This window comes from Ranitomeya variabilis, chromosome 1, assembly GCF_051348905.1.
Source record: "Ranitomeya variabilis isolate aRanVar5 chromosome 1, aRanVar5.hap1, whole genome shotgun sequence".
Classification (NCBI taxonomy): domain Eukaryota; kingdom Metazoa; phylum Chordata; class Amphibia; order Anura; family Dendrobatidae; genus Ranitomeya; species Ranitomeya variabilis.
In genome coordinates, this window is record NC_135232.1 from 364,191,946 (window position 1) to 364,207,897 (window position 15,952).

Genomic DNA, 15,952 nt, shown 5'->3' on the forward strand with positions numbered 1-15,952 from the left:
AACATTTGTCCAGTATGGTTACTAACTATTTTTCATCCCTTATCGATGTTCTCCCTCAACCGTCATTCCCATTTGATTACTGGGCCTCCAAATTAGACACCTGGCCAGAATTGGCAGAATATGCATTGCAGGAGCTTGCTTGCCCGGCAGCAAGTGTCCTATCAGAAAGAGTATTCAGTGCTGCAGGTTCAATATTAACCGAAAAAAGGACTCGTCTGGCTACCCAAAATGTTGACGATCTAACATTCATTAAAATGAACCACAACTGGATTTCGAAATCTTTTGCCCCACCTTGCCCGGCCGACACCTAGCTTTCCTATGAAAAGCTCTTGCCTGTGAATTACTTTTCTAATGTCTAATTTGCTGCAGCTGATTGTACAACATACGACATGTTTACACCTCCCTAAATGGCAAAACTCCCCACACGGGGCCGTGGTATCGCGACTTGGCGCAAGCACCCGTGAGACTGCTGTTTGTCTGAAGAGGTGGGTGTGCTCGCTTTTGGTTGACGGCATTGCTACTGGGTCCCTCATAGTACAATGTAGTGTCTCTGGCGGTGGTGGTGCGCACCCAACGTCAGACACACCGTTGTAACATGAGGGGCCCTGGGGCGGTCCCGCCGGCCTCAAGAGAGTTCCCCCCTACCCCAGCTCAAAATGTGCTCTACCACGTCCAAAATTATGTCGCACAGCTCCACCAATCTTTAGTCTATTCGCTGACATCATTCAATGTCTGGCACTGACAATACAAATTTGTAGACATCTATGATGCAACTTAAAGTAGTCTGTGTCTGTGTCCTATATTGGCACCATTAAATAGTTACTGCCAAATTACTATGTCAGAAACTCAGTAGATGAGCCCACCCCTGTACCTAAGTATGCCACCTTTTTTTTTGTTGTGGTTGTTTTGCGAGACATTAACATCTATTTATATTTTGGGAGTACTGGGACAGACACTCCTTGCACTACTCCTCCACTCACCACCAAGCTGCCTGTGTATCCATGTAACCGCTGTAAAGCTGCCATGAGCCTATTGTTTGTTATTTTAGGCCTTTGATAGCCTGTCTGCGGTCCCTACTTTAAATACTCCTCCACTCACCACCACCAAGTTGCCTGCCCGTGTATCCATGTAACCGCTGTAAAACTGCCATGAGCCTATTGTTTGTTATTTTAGGCCTTTGAAGCCTGTCTGCGGTCCCTCCTTCCACTAGTCCTCCATTGACCAGACCACTGCTGCCCGTGTACCCCTGGAACCAATTATAAAGTGCCTACAGCCAGCCCATTTTCTTATGTTAGGCCTTTGAAGCCTGTCTGCGGTCCCTACTTTAAATACTCCTCCACTGACCACCAAGCTGCCTGCCCGTGTATCCATGTAACCGCTGTAAAACTGCCATGAGCCTATTGTTTGTTATTTTAGGCCTTTGATAGCCTGTCTGCGGTCCCTACTTTAAATACTCCTCCACTCACCACCAAGCTGCCTGCCCGTGTATCCATGTAACCGCTGTAAAACTGCCATGAGCCTATTGTTTGTTATGTTAGGCCTTTGATAGCCTGTCTGCGGTCCCTACTTTAAATACTCCTCCACTCACCACCAAGCTGCCTGCCCGTCTATCCATGTAACCGCTGTAAAACTGCAATGAGCCTATTGTTTGTTATTTTAGGCCTTTGATAGCCTGTCTGCGGCCCCTACTTGCAATACTCCTCCACTGACCACAATGCTGCCTGGAGTGCCTGCCTGTGTATCCATGTAACCGATGTAAAACTGCCATGACTGCCTACTGTTTGTTATTTTAGGCCTTTGATAGCCTGTCTGCAGCCCCTACTTGCAATACTCCTCCACTGACCACACCAATGCTGCCCGTGTACCCCTGGAACCTATTTAAAAGTTCATAGAGCCTAGTTATATATTTTATTTACTATTAATAAGGCCATGATGGACTACGCTGTACCACGCTACAAGCTAACCAGTCGACACTTCTTTTGCGAGAAAAGCCATCCCAACCCTCCACCAGCATGTAGAAGACCGCATTGTCCATGCACTCTGGCAATCTGTGAGTACAAAGGTGCACCTGACAACAGACGCATGGACCTGTAGGCATGGCCACGGAAGATTACGTGTCCATTACGGCGCAATGGGTTAATGTGGTGGATGCATGGTCCACAGGGGACAGCCTACTAAGTCTGTCTGCAGTCCCTAATTCAAATTGTCCTCCACTGTCTAAATCGGAGCTTCCACCTTCTGGCTTTCGGCCTATAGTATCAGAAATTAAACTGCATTTGGCCTTCAACTTTGGTTAGGGCCTACTAACGGCTTCTGCCCCTCCCTGGTGTTGCCCTCAACTAAATAAAGCTGAGCTTCAACCTTCTGCTCCAAATTACCATTTTGAAAAATGCAATAGGCTTTTCCGGCCTACTAAAGGTGTCTGTCTGTGTGCCCCTGCCTGGTGTTGTCCTCAACTAAATAAAGCTGAGCTTCAACCTTCCGGCTCTCATTAAGTGGTTTTAAAAAAAAAAATGGTGGTTAGGGCCTACTAACGGCTTCTGCCCCTCCCTGGTGTTGCCCTCAACTAAATAAAGCTGAGCTTCAACCTTCTGCTCCAAATTACCATTTTGAAAAATGCAATAGGCTTTTCCGGCCTACTAAAGGTGTCTGTCTGTGTGCCCCTGCCTGGTGTTGTCCTCAACTAAATAAAGCTGAGCTTCAACCTTCTGCTCCAAATTACCATTTTAAAAAATGCAATAGGCTTTTCCGGCCTACTAAAGGTGTCTGTCTGTGTGCCCCTGCCTGGTGTTGCCCTCAACTAAATAAAGCTGAGCTTCAACCTTCTGCTCCAAATTACCATTTTGAAAAATGCAATAGGCTTTTCCGGCCTACTAAAGGTGTCTGTCTGTGTGCCCCTGCCTGGTGTTGTCCTCAACTAAATAAAGCTGAGCTTCAACCTTCCGGCTCTCATTAAGTGGTTTTAAAAAAAAAAATGGTGGTTAGGGCCTACTAACGGCTTCTGCCCCTCCCTGGTGTTGCCCTCAACTAAATAAAGCTGAGCTTCAACCTTCTGCTCCAAATTACCATTTTAAAAAATGCAATAGGCTTTTCCGGCCTACTAAAGGTGTCTGCCCCTCCCTGGTGTTGTCCTCAACTGAACAAAGCTGAGCTTCCACATTCTGGCTTTCGCCCTATACTATCAGATATTAAACTGCATTTGGCCTACTAGTGTGGTTAGGCCCTTGAAACAGTGTCTGCTGCTCTTGGGTTTGCTACTCCACTGAACAAAGCAATGCCGCCTGTTTAGTCCTGTTACCAATTTTGAACTGCATGTAGCCTACTTTATTCTTTGGCCCTATATCTGTTTCCTCCTCATCCTGCCCATTGCCCAGCCACTGCTAAATGAGTCTGCTGGTACATTGACCTAGACCACTACATTCCCCTTGTACTCTACACAGCCAGAATCTGTCCCTGCTGAAAGTAAGGTTCCCCTTCCCGCATGTTATACCACCTTACACAGGGACAAAGAGGAAGGTGCAGATGAAAGTGCAGGTTCCTTCATCAGGTGGGGGGGCATACTCGTTGGCGACGTCACTGGCAAAGGGCCCCTCAGAGTACGCAAAAGTGTCGCTGCTGGTGGGAGGCGCCCCCGCCATGCAAACACACCGCCGTACTTTGAGGGGCCCTGTGCCAGTGGCAATGCGAACGAGTGGGCCCCCCCCTGCTTGCTCAGGATCACAGCACTTGCAACTTTTAAATACTTACCTTTCCCTGCAACACCGCCGTGACGTAGTCCGCATTTCCTGGGCCCACGAAAAACTTGAGCCAGCCCTACTCCCCCCACAACTTTCCCCCAATTCCCTATGCCCAACTATTATTATACAGTTAATTAAGATTGGCAAGCTTCAGAAACAAGAATGGATGTTTTTGGCATTAAAATGGGCACTGTAGGTGTTTTCCTGGCCTCCACTCACTGCCGACTATGCTTCCCCATTGACTTGCATTGGGTTTCGTGTTTCGGTCGATCCCCGACTTTTAGCGATAATCGGCCGACTGCACTCGACTCGACTCTGGACAAAATCGGGTTTCCCAAAACCCTACTCGATCTTAAAAAAATGAAAGTCGCTCAACCCTAGTGTCTATGCATGCAACTAGTATTTAGACTTTTCAGATTCTGACCTCTGCTTAAGCTAGTTGAACATTTTTGACAGATGACTTTGCGCTGATCAGTTGGATGTTGTTTAAAAAAATGCCAGACTGCACTCTTCCTAGCATCGGATCCCTTTTCAGGGATTGCAGACTGAGCTTTAACCGGATGGCCACGCTGTACTCCAACAGGTTTTGGCTTTGACACGCGTTTTGGGCCAGATACGGGCCCGGCAGATGGAACCTGTTGCGATGTTGATGCCTGCTGCGGCCCCTCCTCCACCTCCGCTTCTGAACTACTGCCGCCTGCACCCTGTTCCCCCAATGGCTGCCAATCGGGGTCAATAACTGGGTCATCTATTACCTCCTCTTCGAGCTCGTGTGCAACTTCGTCTGTGTCACTGTGTCGGTCTGTGGTATAGCGTTCGTGGCGGGGCAACATAGTCTCATCAGGGTCTGATTGTGGATCTGTACCCTGAGAGGGCAATGTGGTGGTCTGAGTCAAAGGAGCAGCATAGTACTCTGGCTGTGGCTGTGCATCAGTGCACTCCATGTCAGAATCTACTTGTAATGGGCATGGCCTGTTAAATGTTTCACTTTCTAAGCCAGGGACGGTATGTGTAAAGAGCTCCATGGAGTGACCCGTTGTGTCGCCTGCTGCATCCTTCTCTCTTGTTGTAGTTTTTGCTGAGGAGGACAAGGAAGCGACTTGTCCCTGACCGTGAACATCCACAAGCGACGCGCTGCTTTTACATTTACCAGTTTCTGAAGAGGAGGCAAAAGAGCTAGAGGCTGAGTCTGCAATGTAAGCCAAAACTTGCTGTTGCTGCTCCGCCTTTAAAAGCGGTTTTCCTACTTCCAGAAAAGAGAGCGTTCGAGGCCTTGTGTAGCCTGACGACGAAACTGGCTCCACAGCTCCAGACTTAGGTGGAATATTTTTAGCCCCACGACCACCTGATGCTCCACTACCACTACCATCATTACCAGCTGACAATGAACGCCCACGACGACCTCTTGCACCAGACTTCCTCATTGTTTTAAAATCTTAACCAAAGTAACTTTATTTGTTGCTGTCAAACAACTTACACGGTGAGCTATAACTTCAGTATGATTTCAATATCCCTTAACAGGTTGGTGAGACCACAAGGAAAATCAGGCACAATGTTACACACTCTGTTTTCTGTGGCACCAAATCACAGAGATGACACACACGCAGGACTGTCACTCAAGCACTAATTCAATATTAATCTCCCACCTAATTTATTTAATTTTTTTTTTCAGGGAGACTTTAGAAACCAAATAATATTAAAAACAAACAAAAAAAAAGGCTTTCTATGGCCCACTGAATGAGAGATGGCACGCACAGGAGTGGCACACAAGCCCTGACTGAGGCCAATATTTTTCTCCCACTGATTGATGTAGTGTTTTTGTGTTGAGGTAGATTTTAGAACACAAATGAAGGAAAAAAATAAATAGGCTTTCTATGGCCCACAATTAGAGAGAGAGAGGTGGCACACCCAGGAGTCAAGACTGGCGCACAAGCTGAAAGGGCAATATTACTCTCCCACTGTTTTTTTATGTTTTTTTTTGTTTTTTTTCAGGGAGACTTTAGAAACCAAATAATATTAAAAAAAAAACAAAAAAAAAGGCTTTCTATGGCCCACTGAATGAGAGATGACACGCACAGGAGTGGCACACAAGCCCTGACTGAGGCCAATATTTTTCTCCCACTGATTGATGTAGTGTTTTTGTGTTGAGGTAGATTTTAGAACACAAATGAAGGAAAAAAATAAATAGGCTTTCTATGGCCCACAATTAGAGAGAGAGAGGTGGCACACCCAGGAGTCAAGACTGGCGCACAAGCTGAAAGGGCAATATTACTCTCCCACTGTTTTTTTAAGTTTTTATTTTTTTATTTTCAGGGAGACTTTAGAAACCAAATAATATTAAAAAAAAACAAAAAAAAAAGGCTTTCTATGGCCCACTGAATGAGAGATGACACGCACAGGAGTGGCACACAAGCCCTGACTGAGGCCAATATTTTTCTCCCACTGATTGATGTAGTGTTTTTGTGTTGAGGTAGATTTTAAAACACAAATGAAGGAAAAAAATAAATAGGCTTTCTATGGCCCACAATTACAGAGAGAGAGGTGGCACACCCAGGAGTCAAGACTGGCGCACAAGCTGAAAGGGCAATATTACTCTCCCACTGTTTTTTTAAGTTTTTTTTTTATTATTTTCAGGGAGACTTTAGAAACCAAATAATATTAAAAAAAAACAAAAAAAAAAGGCTTTCTATGGCCCACTGAATGAGAGATGACACGCACAGGAGTGGCACACAAGCCCTGACTGAGGCCAATATTTTTCTCCCACTGATTGATGTAGTGTTTTTGTGTTGAGGTAGATTTTAAAACACAAATGAAGGAAAAAAATAAATAGGCTTTCTATGGCCCACAATTAGAGAGAGAGAGGTGGCACACTCAGGAGTCAAGACTGGCGCACAAGCTGAAAGGGCAATATTACTCTCCCACTGTTTTTTTAAGTTTTTTTTTTTTTATTTTCAGGGAGACTTTAGAAACCAAATAATATTAAAAAAAACAAAAAAAAAGGCTTTCTATGGCCCACTGAATGAGAGATGACACGCACAGGAGTGGCACACAAGCCCTGACTGAGGCCAATATTTTTCTCCCACTGATTGATGTAGTGTTTTTGTGTTGAGGTAGATTTTAAAACACAAATGAAGGAAAAAAATAAATAGGCTTTCTATGGCCCACAATTAGAGAGAGAGAGAGGTGGCACGCCCAGGAGTCAAGACTGGCGCACAAGCTGAAAGGGCAATATTACTCTCCCACTGTTTTTTTAAGTTTTTTTTTTTTATTTTCAGGGAGACTTTAGAAACCAAATAATATTTAAAAAAAACAAAAAAAAAAGGCTTTCTATGGCCCACAGAATGAGAGATGACACGCACAGGAGTGGCACACAAGCCCTGACTGAGGCCAATATTTTTCTCCCACTGATTGATGTAGTGTTTTTGTGTTGAGGTAGATTTTAAAACACAAATGAAGGAAAAAAATAAATAGGCTGTCTATGGCCCACAATTAGAGAGAGAGAGGTGGCACACTCAGGAGTCAAGACTGGCGCACAAGCTGAAAGGGCAATATTACTCTCCCACTGTTTTTTTAAGTTTTTTTTTTTTTATTTTCAGGGAGACTTTAGAAACCAAATAATATTAAAAAAAAACAAAAAAAAAAGGCTTTCTATGGCCCACTGAATGAGAGATGACACGCACAGGAGTGGCACACAAGCCCTGACTGAGGCCAATATTTTTCTCCCACTGATTGATGTAGTGTTTTTGTGTTGAGGTAGATTTTAAAACACAAATGAAGGAAAAAAATAAATAGGCTTTCTATGGCCCACAATTACAGAGAGAGAGGTGGCACACCCAGGAGTCAAGACTGGCGCACAAGCTGAAAGGGCAATATTACTCTCCCACTGTTTTTTTAAGTTTTTTTTTTTTTATTTTCAGGGAGACTTTAGAAACCAAATAATATTTAAAAAAAACAAAAAAAAAGGCTTTCTATGGCCCACAGAATGAGAGATGACACGCACAGGAGTGGCACACAAGCCCTGACTGAGGCCAATATTTTTCTCCCACTGATTGATGTAGTGTTTTTGTGTTGAGGTAGATTTTAAAACACAAATGAAGGAAAAAAATAAATAGGCTTTCTATGGCCCACAATTAGAGAGAGAGAGGTGGCACACCCAGGAGTCAAGACTGGCGCACAAGCTGAAAGGGCAATATTACTCTCCCACTGTTTTTTTAAGTTTTTTTATTTTTATTTTCAGGGAGACTTTAGAAACCAAATAATATTAAAAAAAAACAAAAAAAAAAGGCTTTCTATGGCCCACTGAATGAGAGATGACACGCACAGGAGTGGCACACAAGCCCTGACTGAGGCCAATATTTTTCTCCCACTGATTGATGTAGTGTTTTTGTGTTGAGGTAGATTTTAAAACACAAATGAAGGAAAAAAATAAATAGGCTTTCTATGGCCCACAATTAGAGAGAGAGAGGTGGCACACCCAGGAGTCAAGACTGGCGCACAAGCTGAAAGGGCAATATTACTCTCCCACTGTTTTTTTAAGTTTTTTTTTTTTTATTTTCAGGGAGACTTTAGAAACCAAATAATATTAAAAAAAAACAAAAAAAAAAGGCTTTCTATGGCCCACTGAATGAGAGATGACACGCACAGGAGTGGCACACAAGCCCTGACTGAGGCCAATATTTTTCTCCCACTGATTGATGTAGTGTTTTTGTGTTGAGGTAGATTTTAAAACACAAATGAAGGAAAAAAATAAATAGGCTTTCTATGGCCCACAATTACAGAGAGAGAGGTGGCACACCCAGGAGTCAAGACTGGCGCACAAGCTGAAAGGGCAATATTACTCTCCCACTGTTTTTTTATGTTTTTTTTTTTTTTTTTTTTCAGGGAGACTTTAGAAACCAAATAATATTAAAAAAAAACAAAAAAAAAGGCTTTCTATGGCCCACTGAATGAGAGATGGCACGCACAGGAGTGGCACACAAGCCCTGACTGAGGCCAATATTTTTCTCCCACTGATTGATGTAGTGTTTTTGTGTTGAGGTAGATTTTAGAACACAAATCAAGGACAAAAATAAATAGGCTTTCTATGGCCCACTCAGTGAGAGATGGCACACACAGGGATGGCACTGTAGCAGAAATGCCAATCTTAATCTCCCACAAAAAAAAAAAAAAACAGGGACTGTCCTACAATTACTATCTCCCTGCAGTAATCTAAGCCAGGTATGGCAGGCAGCAATAGGAGTGGACTGATGCACAAATTAAATAAAAAGTGTGGACAAACAAAAAAGATAGCTGTGCAGAAAGGAAGGAACAAGAGGATATGTGCTTTGAAAAAAGCAGTTGGTTTCCACAGTGGCGTACACACAGCAATACAGCTATCAGGGAGCCTTCTAGGGCAGCCCAATGAGCTACAGCGCTGAGGGAAAAAAAAAAAAAAAATTGCTTTCACTGTCCCTGCACACCGAAGGTGGTGTTGGACAGTGGAAATCGCTACAGCACAAGCGGTTTGGTGGTTAGTGGACCCTGCCTAACGCTCTCCCTGCTTCTGACGAAGCGGCAGCAACCTCTCCCTAAGCTCAGAGCAGCAGCAGTAACATGGCGGTCGGCGGGAACGCCCCTTTATAGCCCCTGTGACGCCGCAGACAGCAAGCCAATCACTGCAATGCCCTTCTCTAAGATGGTGGGGACCAGGACCTATGTCATCACGCTGCCCACACTCTGCGTTCACCTTCATTGGCTGAGAAATGGCGCTTTTCGCGTCATTGAAACGCGACTTTGGCGCGAAAGTCGCGTACCGCATGGCCGACAAGCACAGGGGTCGGATCGGGTTTCATGAGACGCCGACTTAGCCAAAAGTCGGCGACTTTTGAAAATGAACGACCCGTTTCGCTCAACCCTAGCCTCCACATGCATGTATGACCTTGCTACAAGAGCTGGACATGATCCTGATGAGGTGGAGGATGTTCTCCTGAGGGATCTCCTCCCAGACCTGGATTAAAGCATCAATCAACTCCTGGACAGTCTGTAGTGCAACGTGGCATTGGTGGATGGAACGAGACACGATGCCCCAGATTGATCGATTGGATTCAGGTCTGGGGAATGGTCAGGCCAGTCCATAGCATCAATGCCTTCATCATGCAGGAACTTCTGACACACTTCAGCCACATGAGGCCTAGCAATGTCATGCATCAGAAGGAACCCAGGGACACTGCATCTGCATATGGTCTCACAATGGGTCTGAGGATCTCATCCCAGTACCTAATGGCAGTCAGGTTACCTCTGGCTAGCAGATGGAGGGCTGTGCAGCCCTTTAAAGAAATATCTCCTCACACCATTACTTTCCCACTGCCAAACCGGTCATGCTGGGAGGATGTTGCAGGCAGCAGAACATTCTCCACAGTGTCTCTAGACTATATCACATCTGTCACATGTACTCAGTGTAAACCTGCTCTCATCCGTGAAGAGCGCAGAACCCCAATGTCGAATCTGCAAGTCTTGATGTTCTTTTGCAAATGCCTATCGCCCTGCATGGTGTTGGGCTGTAAGCATAACACCCACTTGTGGACGTCGGGCCCTCATACCACTCTCATGGAGTCTGATTCTGACAGTTTAAGCAGAAACATGAATGTTAGTGGCCTCTGGAGGTCATTTTGCAGGGCTCTGTCACAGCTCCTCCTGTTCCTCCTTGCACAAAAGAGGATGCAGGGATTCTGCTGATGGGTTGTTGCCATCCTATAACCCCTCCACCTCTCCTGGTGTATTGGCCTGTCTCCTGGTATCTGATCCATGCTTTGGACACTGTGCTGACAGACACAGCTACCTTTCTTGCCACAGCTCGCACTAATGTGCCATCCTGAATGAGCTACACTACCTTAGCAACTTCTGTGGGTTGTACAGTAGACACCACCTCATGCTGCTGTACTTCTAAAGTGCAATGACAGAATGCAAAAAGTGACAAAAACAACAGCTGAAATGGATGAGAACAGAGAAATGGTCTGTGGTCACCACCTGCAGAACCACTCCTTTATAGGTTTTGTCTTGCTAATTGCCTATCATTTCTACCTGTTGTCTGTTTCATTTGTACAACTAACTTTATATTGTATGCGTAGATAGATAGATAGATAGATAGATAGATAGATAGATAGATAGATATCTTCTACATAGAAGTTTGGTGGCCACTTTGGGCTATTAAATAGCACCTTTTTTCACCTTTAACTGGTGTGCTGTCTCCATTTTTTTATCAGATAGATAGATAGATAGCGACATCCACACATACACACTGTATATGTGTCCTGTATTACCTTTCTACATGGATTACACAAGTCTTTCAAATCTTTAATTTACATTTCCGTGTATGCTTCTGCGTAAGTCACAAAGTGAACTAACTTTTGCTACGTGTGATGCGAGAACATTTTGCAAGAATGAGACGATTGTCAGCTTTGGGTAAGACACTGACACATAAACTTGCACCAGTTCCCATCTTTATATGGAAATGAGCAATTAACAGTCTTTAGCAATCTCTGAAAGAACGAACACTTACATTTCTTCAAGGGTGGAGCAAGGAAGCCAAATACAGGCTGGGAGTGACTGCAGGCAGGTAAACCTCTGCTCTTGTGTATTCAAGAATCACTTGTGCGGTTGGAACATTTACAAATTCTTGCTGTTTTGACATGGAGCTCAGTGAAAAAAACAGAGATGACACTCTTGGTTTCACTAACACTGCTTTTCAGGTAGGTCACTTGGATATATTTCATATTAAGGAAATCAATTTGCATTTAGCACCCATTCCTGATGAAATATCAGCATATGTAGCGTTTATAAACTACTATTACTGTTACTTTGCACCATTTGAATGTGTATATTGAGACTGCATTATAATGAGTATAGACAAGTGTACTAAGCAAGCACAAAACAGGTGCAGTCAACAGCATAATAACAAATATAGCAAAACAATAGATCAGTGCAAATTGCCAAACACTCCATGTTATGACTTGTTCATTTAAATACTTTTTGCCAAATAGCATTGCTAAGTAAGAAAGGCGCTGTCTGAAAAAGAGGTGTGTATTGTACGTTTTATCCTCCAGCTTGTGGAAAGGGAAGGGAATGAGTTTGTTTTATCTGGAATAACATAAGTTTTTACAGTTCAAAAAAAAAAAAAGTGCCGTAAAGGGGGACAGTTCTTGTTTTCAAACCCATGTAATTCATCAAGACTGTCGGTTTTTTTTAACAAATAACTTACTGGAGTGAATGCAGCAAAATAATTTAAGGTGCACACTTCTTAATAAATGTAATGCGTTCTGGCCCGTCTGTGCATCACTAAGTGAAATCTATAAGCTGGTGGGGATGAGAGGCCATTATACTGTATGGAAAGCAATGCGAGGCCCTGTTATACTGTATGGAGGACTATGTGTGGCCCAGTTTACTGTATGGACCACTTTTTGTGACCATTATTCTATATGCAGGGCTGTATGGGATTACAGTTGTAGAATCATACTGTGGGGGTCACCATTCTTTGTCTGGGGGATTGAGGGAGGGGGGTACAGTCATCATATCGTGCGTGTGAATGGTACTGTGGAGGAATTAATTGTGGGAGTATCATACTGTGTTTGGGGGGCACTTTTGTTTGCATCAGAATCTATATTGTTCAAGGTTTTTTATCCTTTGTGATTACATATTTAAATTAGGCCAATGGACCATGTGCTTTCTATTGCTCTTATACAACATACCATATTACCCCAATATTTTATTTTGAGATCTATGAATTAAAATGTACTTTGTTTGTGGGACAGCCCCTTTAAGTTTGTTTCCATATGAAAAAGTTAATCATTATATTTTATGATAAGAAACACTTTCTCCATTGTAGACTTTTTTTTTTTATAAATATCAAGGTTGGCCGCGACTTTGTCCAAGCTTTTAATTTTGGCTCTCTGTGTATTTGAGTTTGACATTCCTTCTGTAAAGACTTCCGTACACTTTATCAGCGGGACAGGCCAACAGTCTAATGTGTGTGGTGTCTTTCGGATTCTCCACCAACTGATGATATTCGGGAAGAGAAGGAACCAGCATGTCCAATGGATGATGGTTTTGTAGTGCGGGTAATAAGATCTCTCGCAGCGGTTATCTCATAAAAAATGCAGAAGGATTTGACCAAGCAATCCTGTGTATGGTAGACTTAGGAAAATTAGCTGTAGGCCAATCGCTTGGCTGACAGTTGACCATTGTGAATTTGGGGTTTAAATGTCCTTTTATCATCAAATCATGCCATTATACTAAAAAATAACTCCCAAATTATAATACACATTCTTAGTAATATAGCTTACTATTTATATATACTATACAGTTTATAATACTCTCATGATTTTGGTGTTTGTATACCTGTGTACAAACTAAACATTATCATGCTCCCAGGTTTGCATAAATGTTGTACTAAACTGGAAACATCCTGGCCCCATCCTGGTTTATATATAGGTCCTCCATGATATATATATATATATATATATATATATATATATATATATATATATATATATATATATATATATATATATATATATATATATATATATTCCCCTTCCTAGCTCCATCCTGGCATGCATATCCCTCATCCTGGTATATGCATACCTTTTCCTGGGCCCCATCCTGGTATATTCCTTATCCTGGGCTGCATCCTGGTATATATGTCTCTTATCCCATGCCCCATCCTGGTATATATGACCCCCCATCCTGGTATATATATTCCCCATCCTGGTTTGTATGTTTCCCATTTTGGTATATATATATATATCCCCCATTCTGGTTTATATGTCCTCCATTCTGCCACTATTCTTTAATGCCTAGAAAAAAAAAAAGATGATTCTACTTACCTTCCCCCTCTCCACCATTGCACGGAATCTACTAGCGAAGCTGACTTCAGCGCACAAAACTAAGGGAGCATTACATCACTGCCATGTGCTCCCAGTCATGTGCGTGCCAACGTCTGCTACTGGCCTCTGATTGTCCAGCAGCATGTATTGCAGAAGCACTAACATTTTAGCTTCATGTGCATCCAAGGATGCACATCCAGTTGAAGTTTGCGTTGATGTCGGCAGTCCCCCACCTACATGGTCATGGTCAAGGTTGCGACCTGTGGAATCGTGATCATTACACCCCTGTTTAAGAGTAAGTAAACTTTCTCTTTTTTCCATTATTTTATCGAGCATGGAAAGTTATGAAAGTTTATAATTTATTTCACTAGGATATTTCACTTATTTCCTGTTGATAAAAGTGGCAAATATGATCCAGGTAACTTTCAATTTAAAAAAAAAAGAAAGTTTAGTTCCCCTTTAATGTTCAGTAATTTGTGAGATCTTAAAGGAACCTTTCACCAGTAATAACAGCATTATGATGTTTTCTGGCACCTGCATGCAGCTGAATGAAGTGGGGAGAAAATGATCCGCGCCAGCATACGGTATTTAGCCATAGGGGTGGAGGTGGCTGAGATTTAGTTACTGCTCTGAGAATGCAGAGTGGCCGCTGTAGCTGCACCCCCGGCACTGGCTGACAGCCGGCCCCAATCTAGAGCCATTGTCAGTCCGCACCGGGAATGTGGTTACTGTGGCCCCTCTGTATTCTCAGAGCGGTCACTCAACTGGTGCTGCCTCCACATCCATGACTGAATACCGAATGCTGGCAGGTGCAGAGCAGCATCATAATGCTGTTAACCTGCTGATTAACCGCAAGTCTGTAGGTTAACAGCGTTATTTCTGGTGACAGGTTCCCTTTAAATCTTGCAGTGTGTGTCTAGCAAGGAGTATGCTATATTCATAAGATGAGGGCTCCCCCATCTCTGTACCTGCTGATACCCTATTCTTGTCATAGTGGAATAGCAACAGTCATTGCAGTGGTTTCAGTGATGTTTTGCCTTAATACTGAGATTAAATAGATCTCTAAATTCTATTTACATGTTCTGCATGAGGGGAGTACAATTTACAGGCTTATATTGACCAAAGCCATAAAAGCCTTCAAACATACAATGAATTCAGATAAAAGGTTTCAAGGGAGAGGCAATGCTTATCTGGTAGATGGACTTTTTTTGGTATCTTTGCTGTTCCCACATTTATTTTTTTTATATTTCCCATTAATATACCAAAGCTAAGGGCAAGGAATTTCTACTTTATAATTTAAAATTATTATTATTATTTATTATTATAGCGCCATTTATTCCATGGCGCTTTACATGTGAGGAGGGGTATACATAATAAAAACAAGTACAATAATCTTAATCAATGCAAGTCACGACTGGTACAGGAGGAGAGAGGACCCTGCCCGCGAAGGCTCACAATCTACAAGGGATGGGTGAGGATACAGTAGGTGAGGGTAGAGCTGGTCATGCAGCAGTTTGGTCGATTGGTGGTTACTGCAGGTTGTAGGCTTGTCGGAATAGGTAGGTCTTCAGGTTCTTTTTGAAGGTTTCCACAGTAGGTGAGAGTCTGAATTGTTGGGGTAGAGAGTTCCAGAGTATGGGGGAAGCACTGGAGAAATCTTGGATGCGATTGTTGGAAGAAGAGATAAGAGGGGAGTATACACTGAAGCATATTTATCAAGCTAAATGCACCAGATTTCCGGTGTCATTTGCACCAAAAATCTGTCTTTTGTGACTTGTTATATTTTTATCATGTGTTTTAGACACTTTTATACAACTTGTGTGATTAGTGGGCATGGTTTTGCTGAAAAGGAATGTGGCTTATTGGGAAAGGTTCATGGCTTAGGCTACTTTCACACTTCCGTCTTTCAGCTCCAGTCACAATCCGTAGATTTTTGAGCATGCATTTTCCCATAGACTTGTATTAGCGACGGATCACGACGGGTGGCCACACGTCGCATCCGTCATACGATGGATCCGTCATGTTTTGGCGGACCGTCATCTGGAAAAAACATTCAATGTAACGCTTTTTGTCTGCAGCGGGAAAACGTGTAGCGACGGATCCTGCGTCATACGTCGTTCACTAGAATGGAAGCCTATGGACGCAGGATCCGTCGCTGACCGTCACACACTGGAATCCAGGGACGGATCCAGTTTTTCCCCTCTGAGCATGCCCGGAAGGATTTTCAAGTCCGAGAAAAAGGTCTCTCTCTCTCCCTCTCTCTCTCCCTCTCTCCCTCCCTCTCTCTCTCTCCCTCTCTCTCCCTGTCTTTCTCTCTCTCTCGTCCCCAGACATTTATTTTCCCAGTATTTGTGG

General features: G+C 43.3%; 1 protein-coding gene across 1 annotated transcript in view; it reads left to right on the top strand.

Annotated features, from left to right (window-relative positions):
* The first annotated feature begins 11,345 nt into the window (after window positions 1-11,345).
* Window positions 11,346-15,952, top strand: part of SLC28A3 (solute carrier family 28 member 3) — a 138,871-nt gene continuing 134,264 nt past the window's right edge. The window contains exon 1 of the mRNA XM_077248953.1: window positions 11,346-11,464. Coding sequence (XP_077105068.1) covers window positions 11,405-11,464 — 60 coding nt within the window. The 5' untranslated portion in view covers window positions 11,346-11,404. The remainder of the gene's footprint in view (window positions 11,465-15,952) is intronic.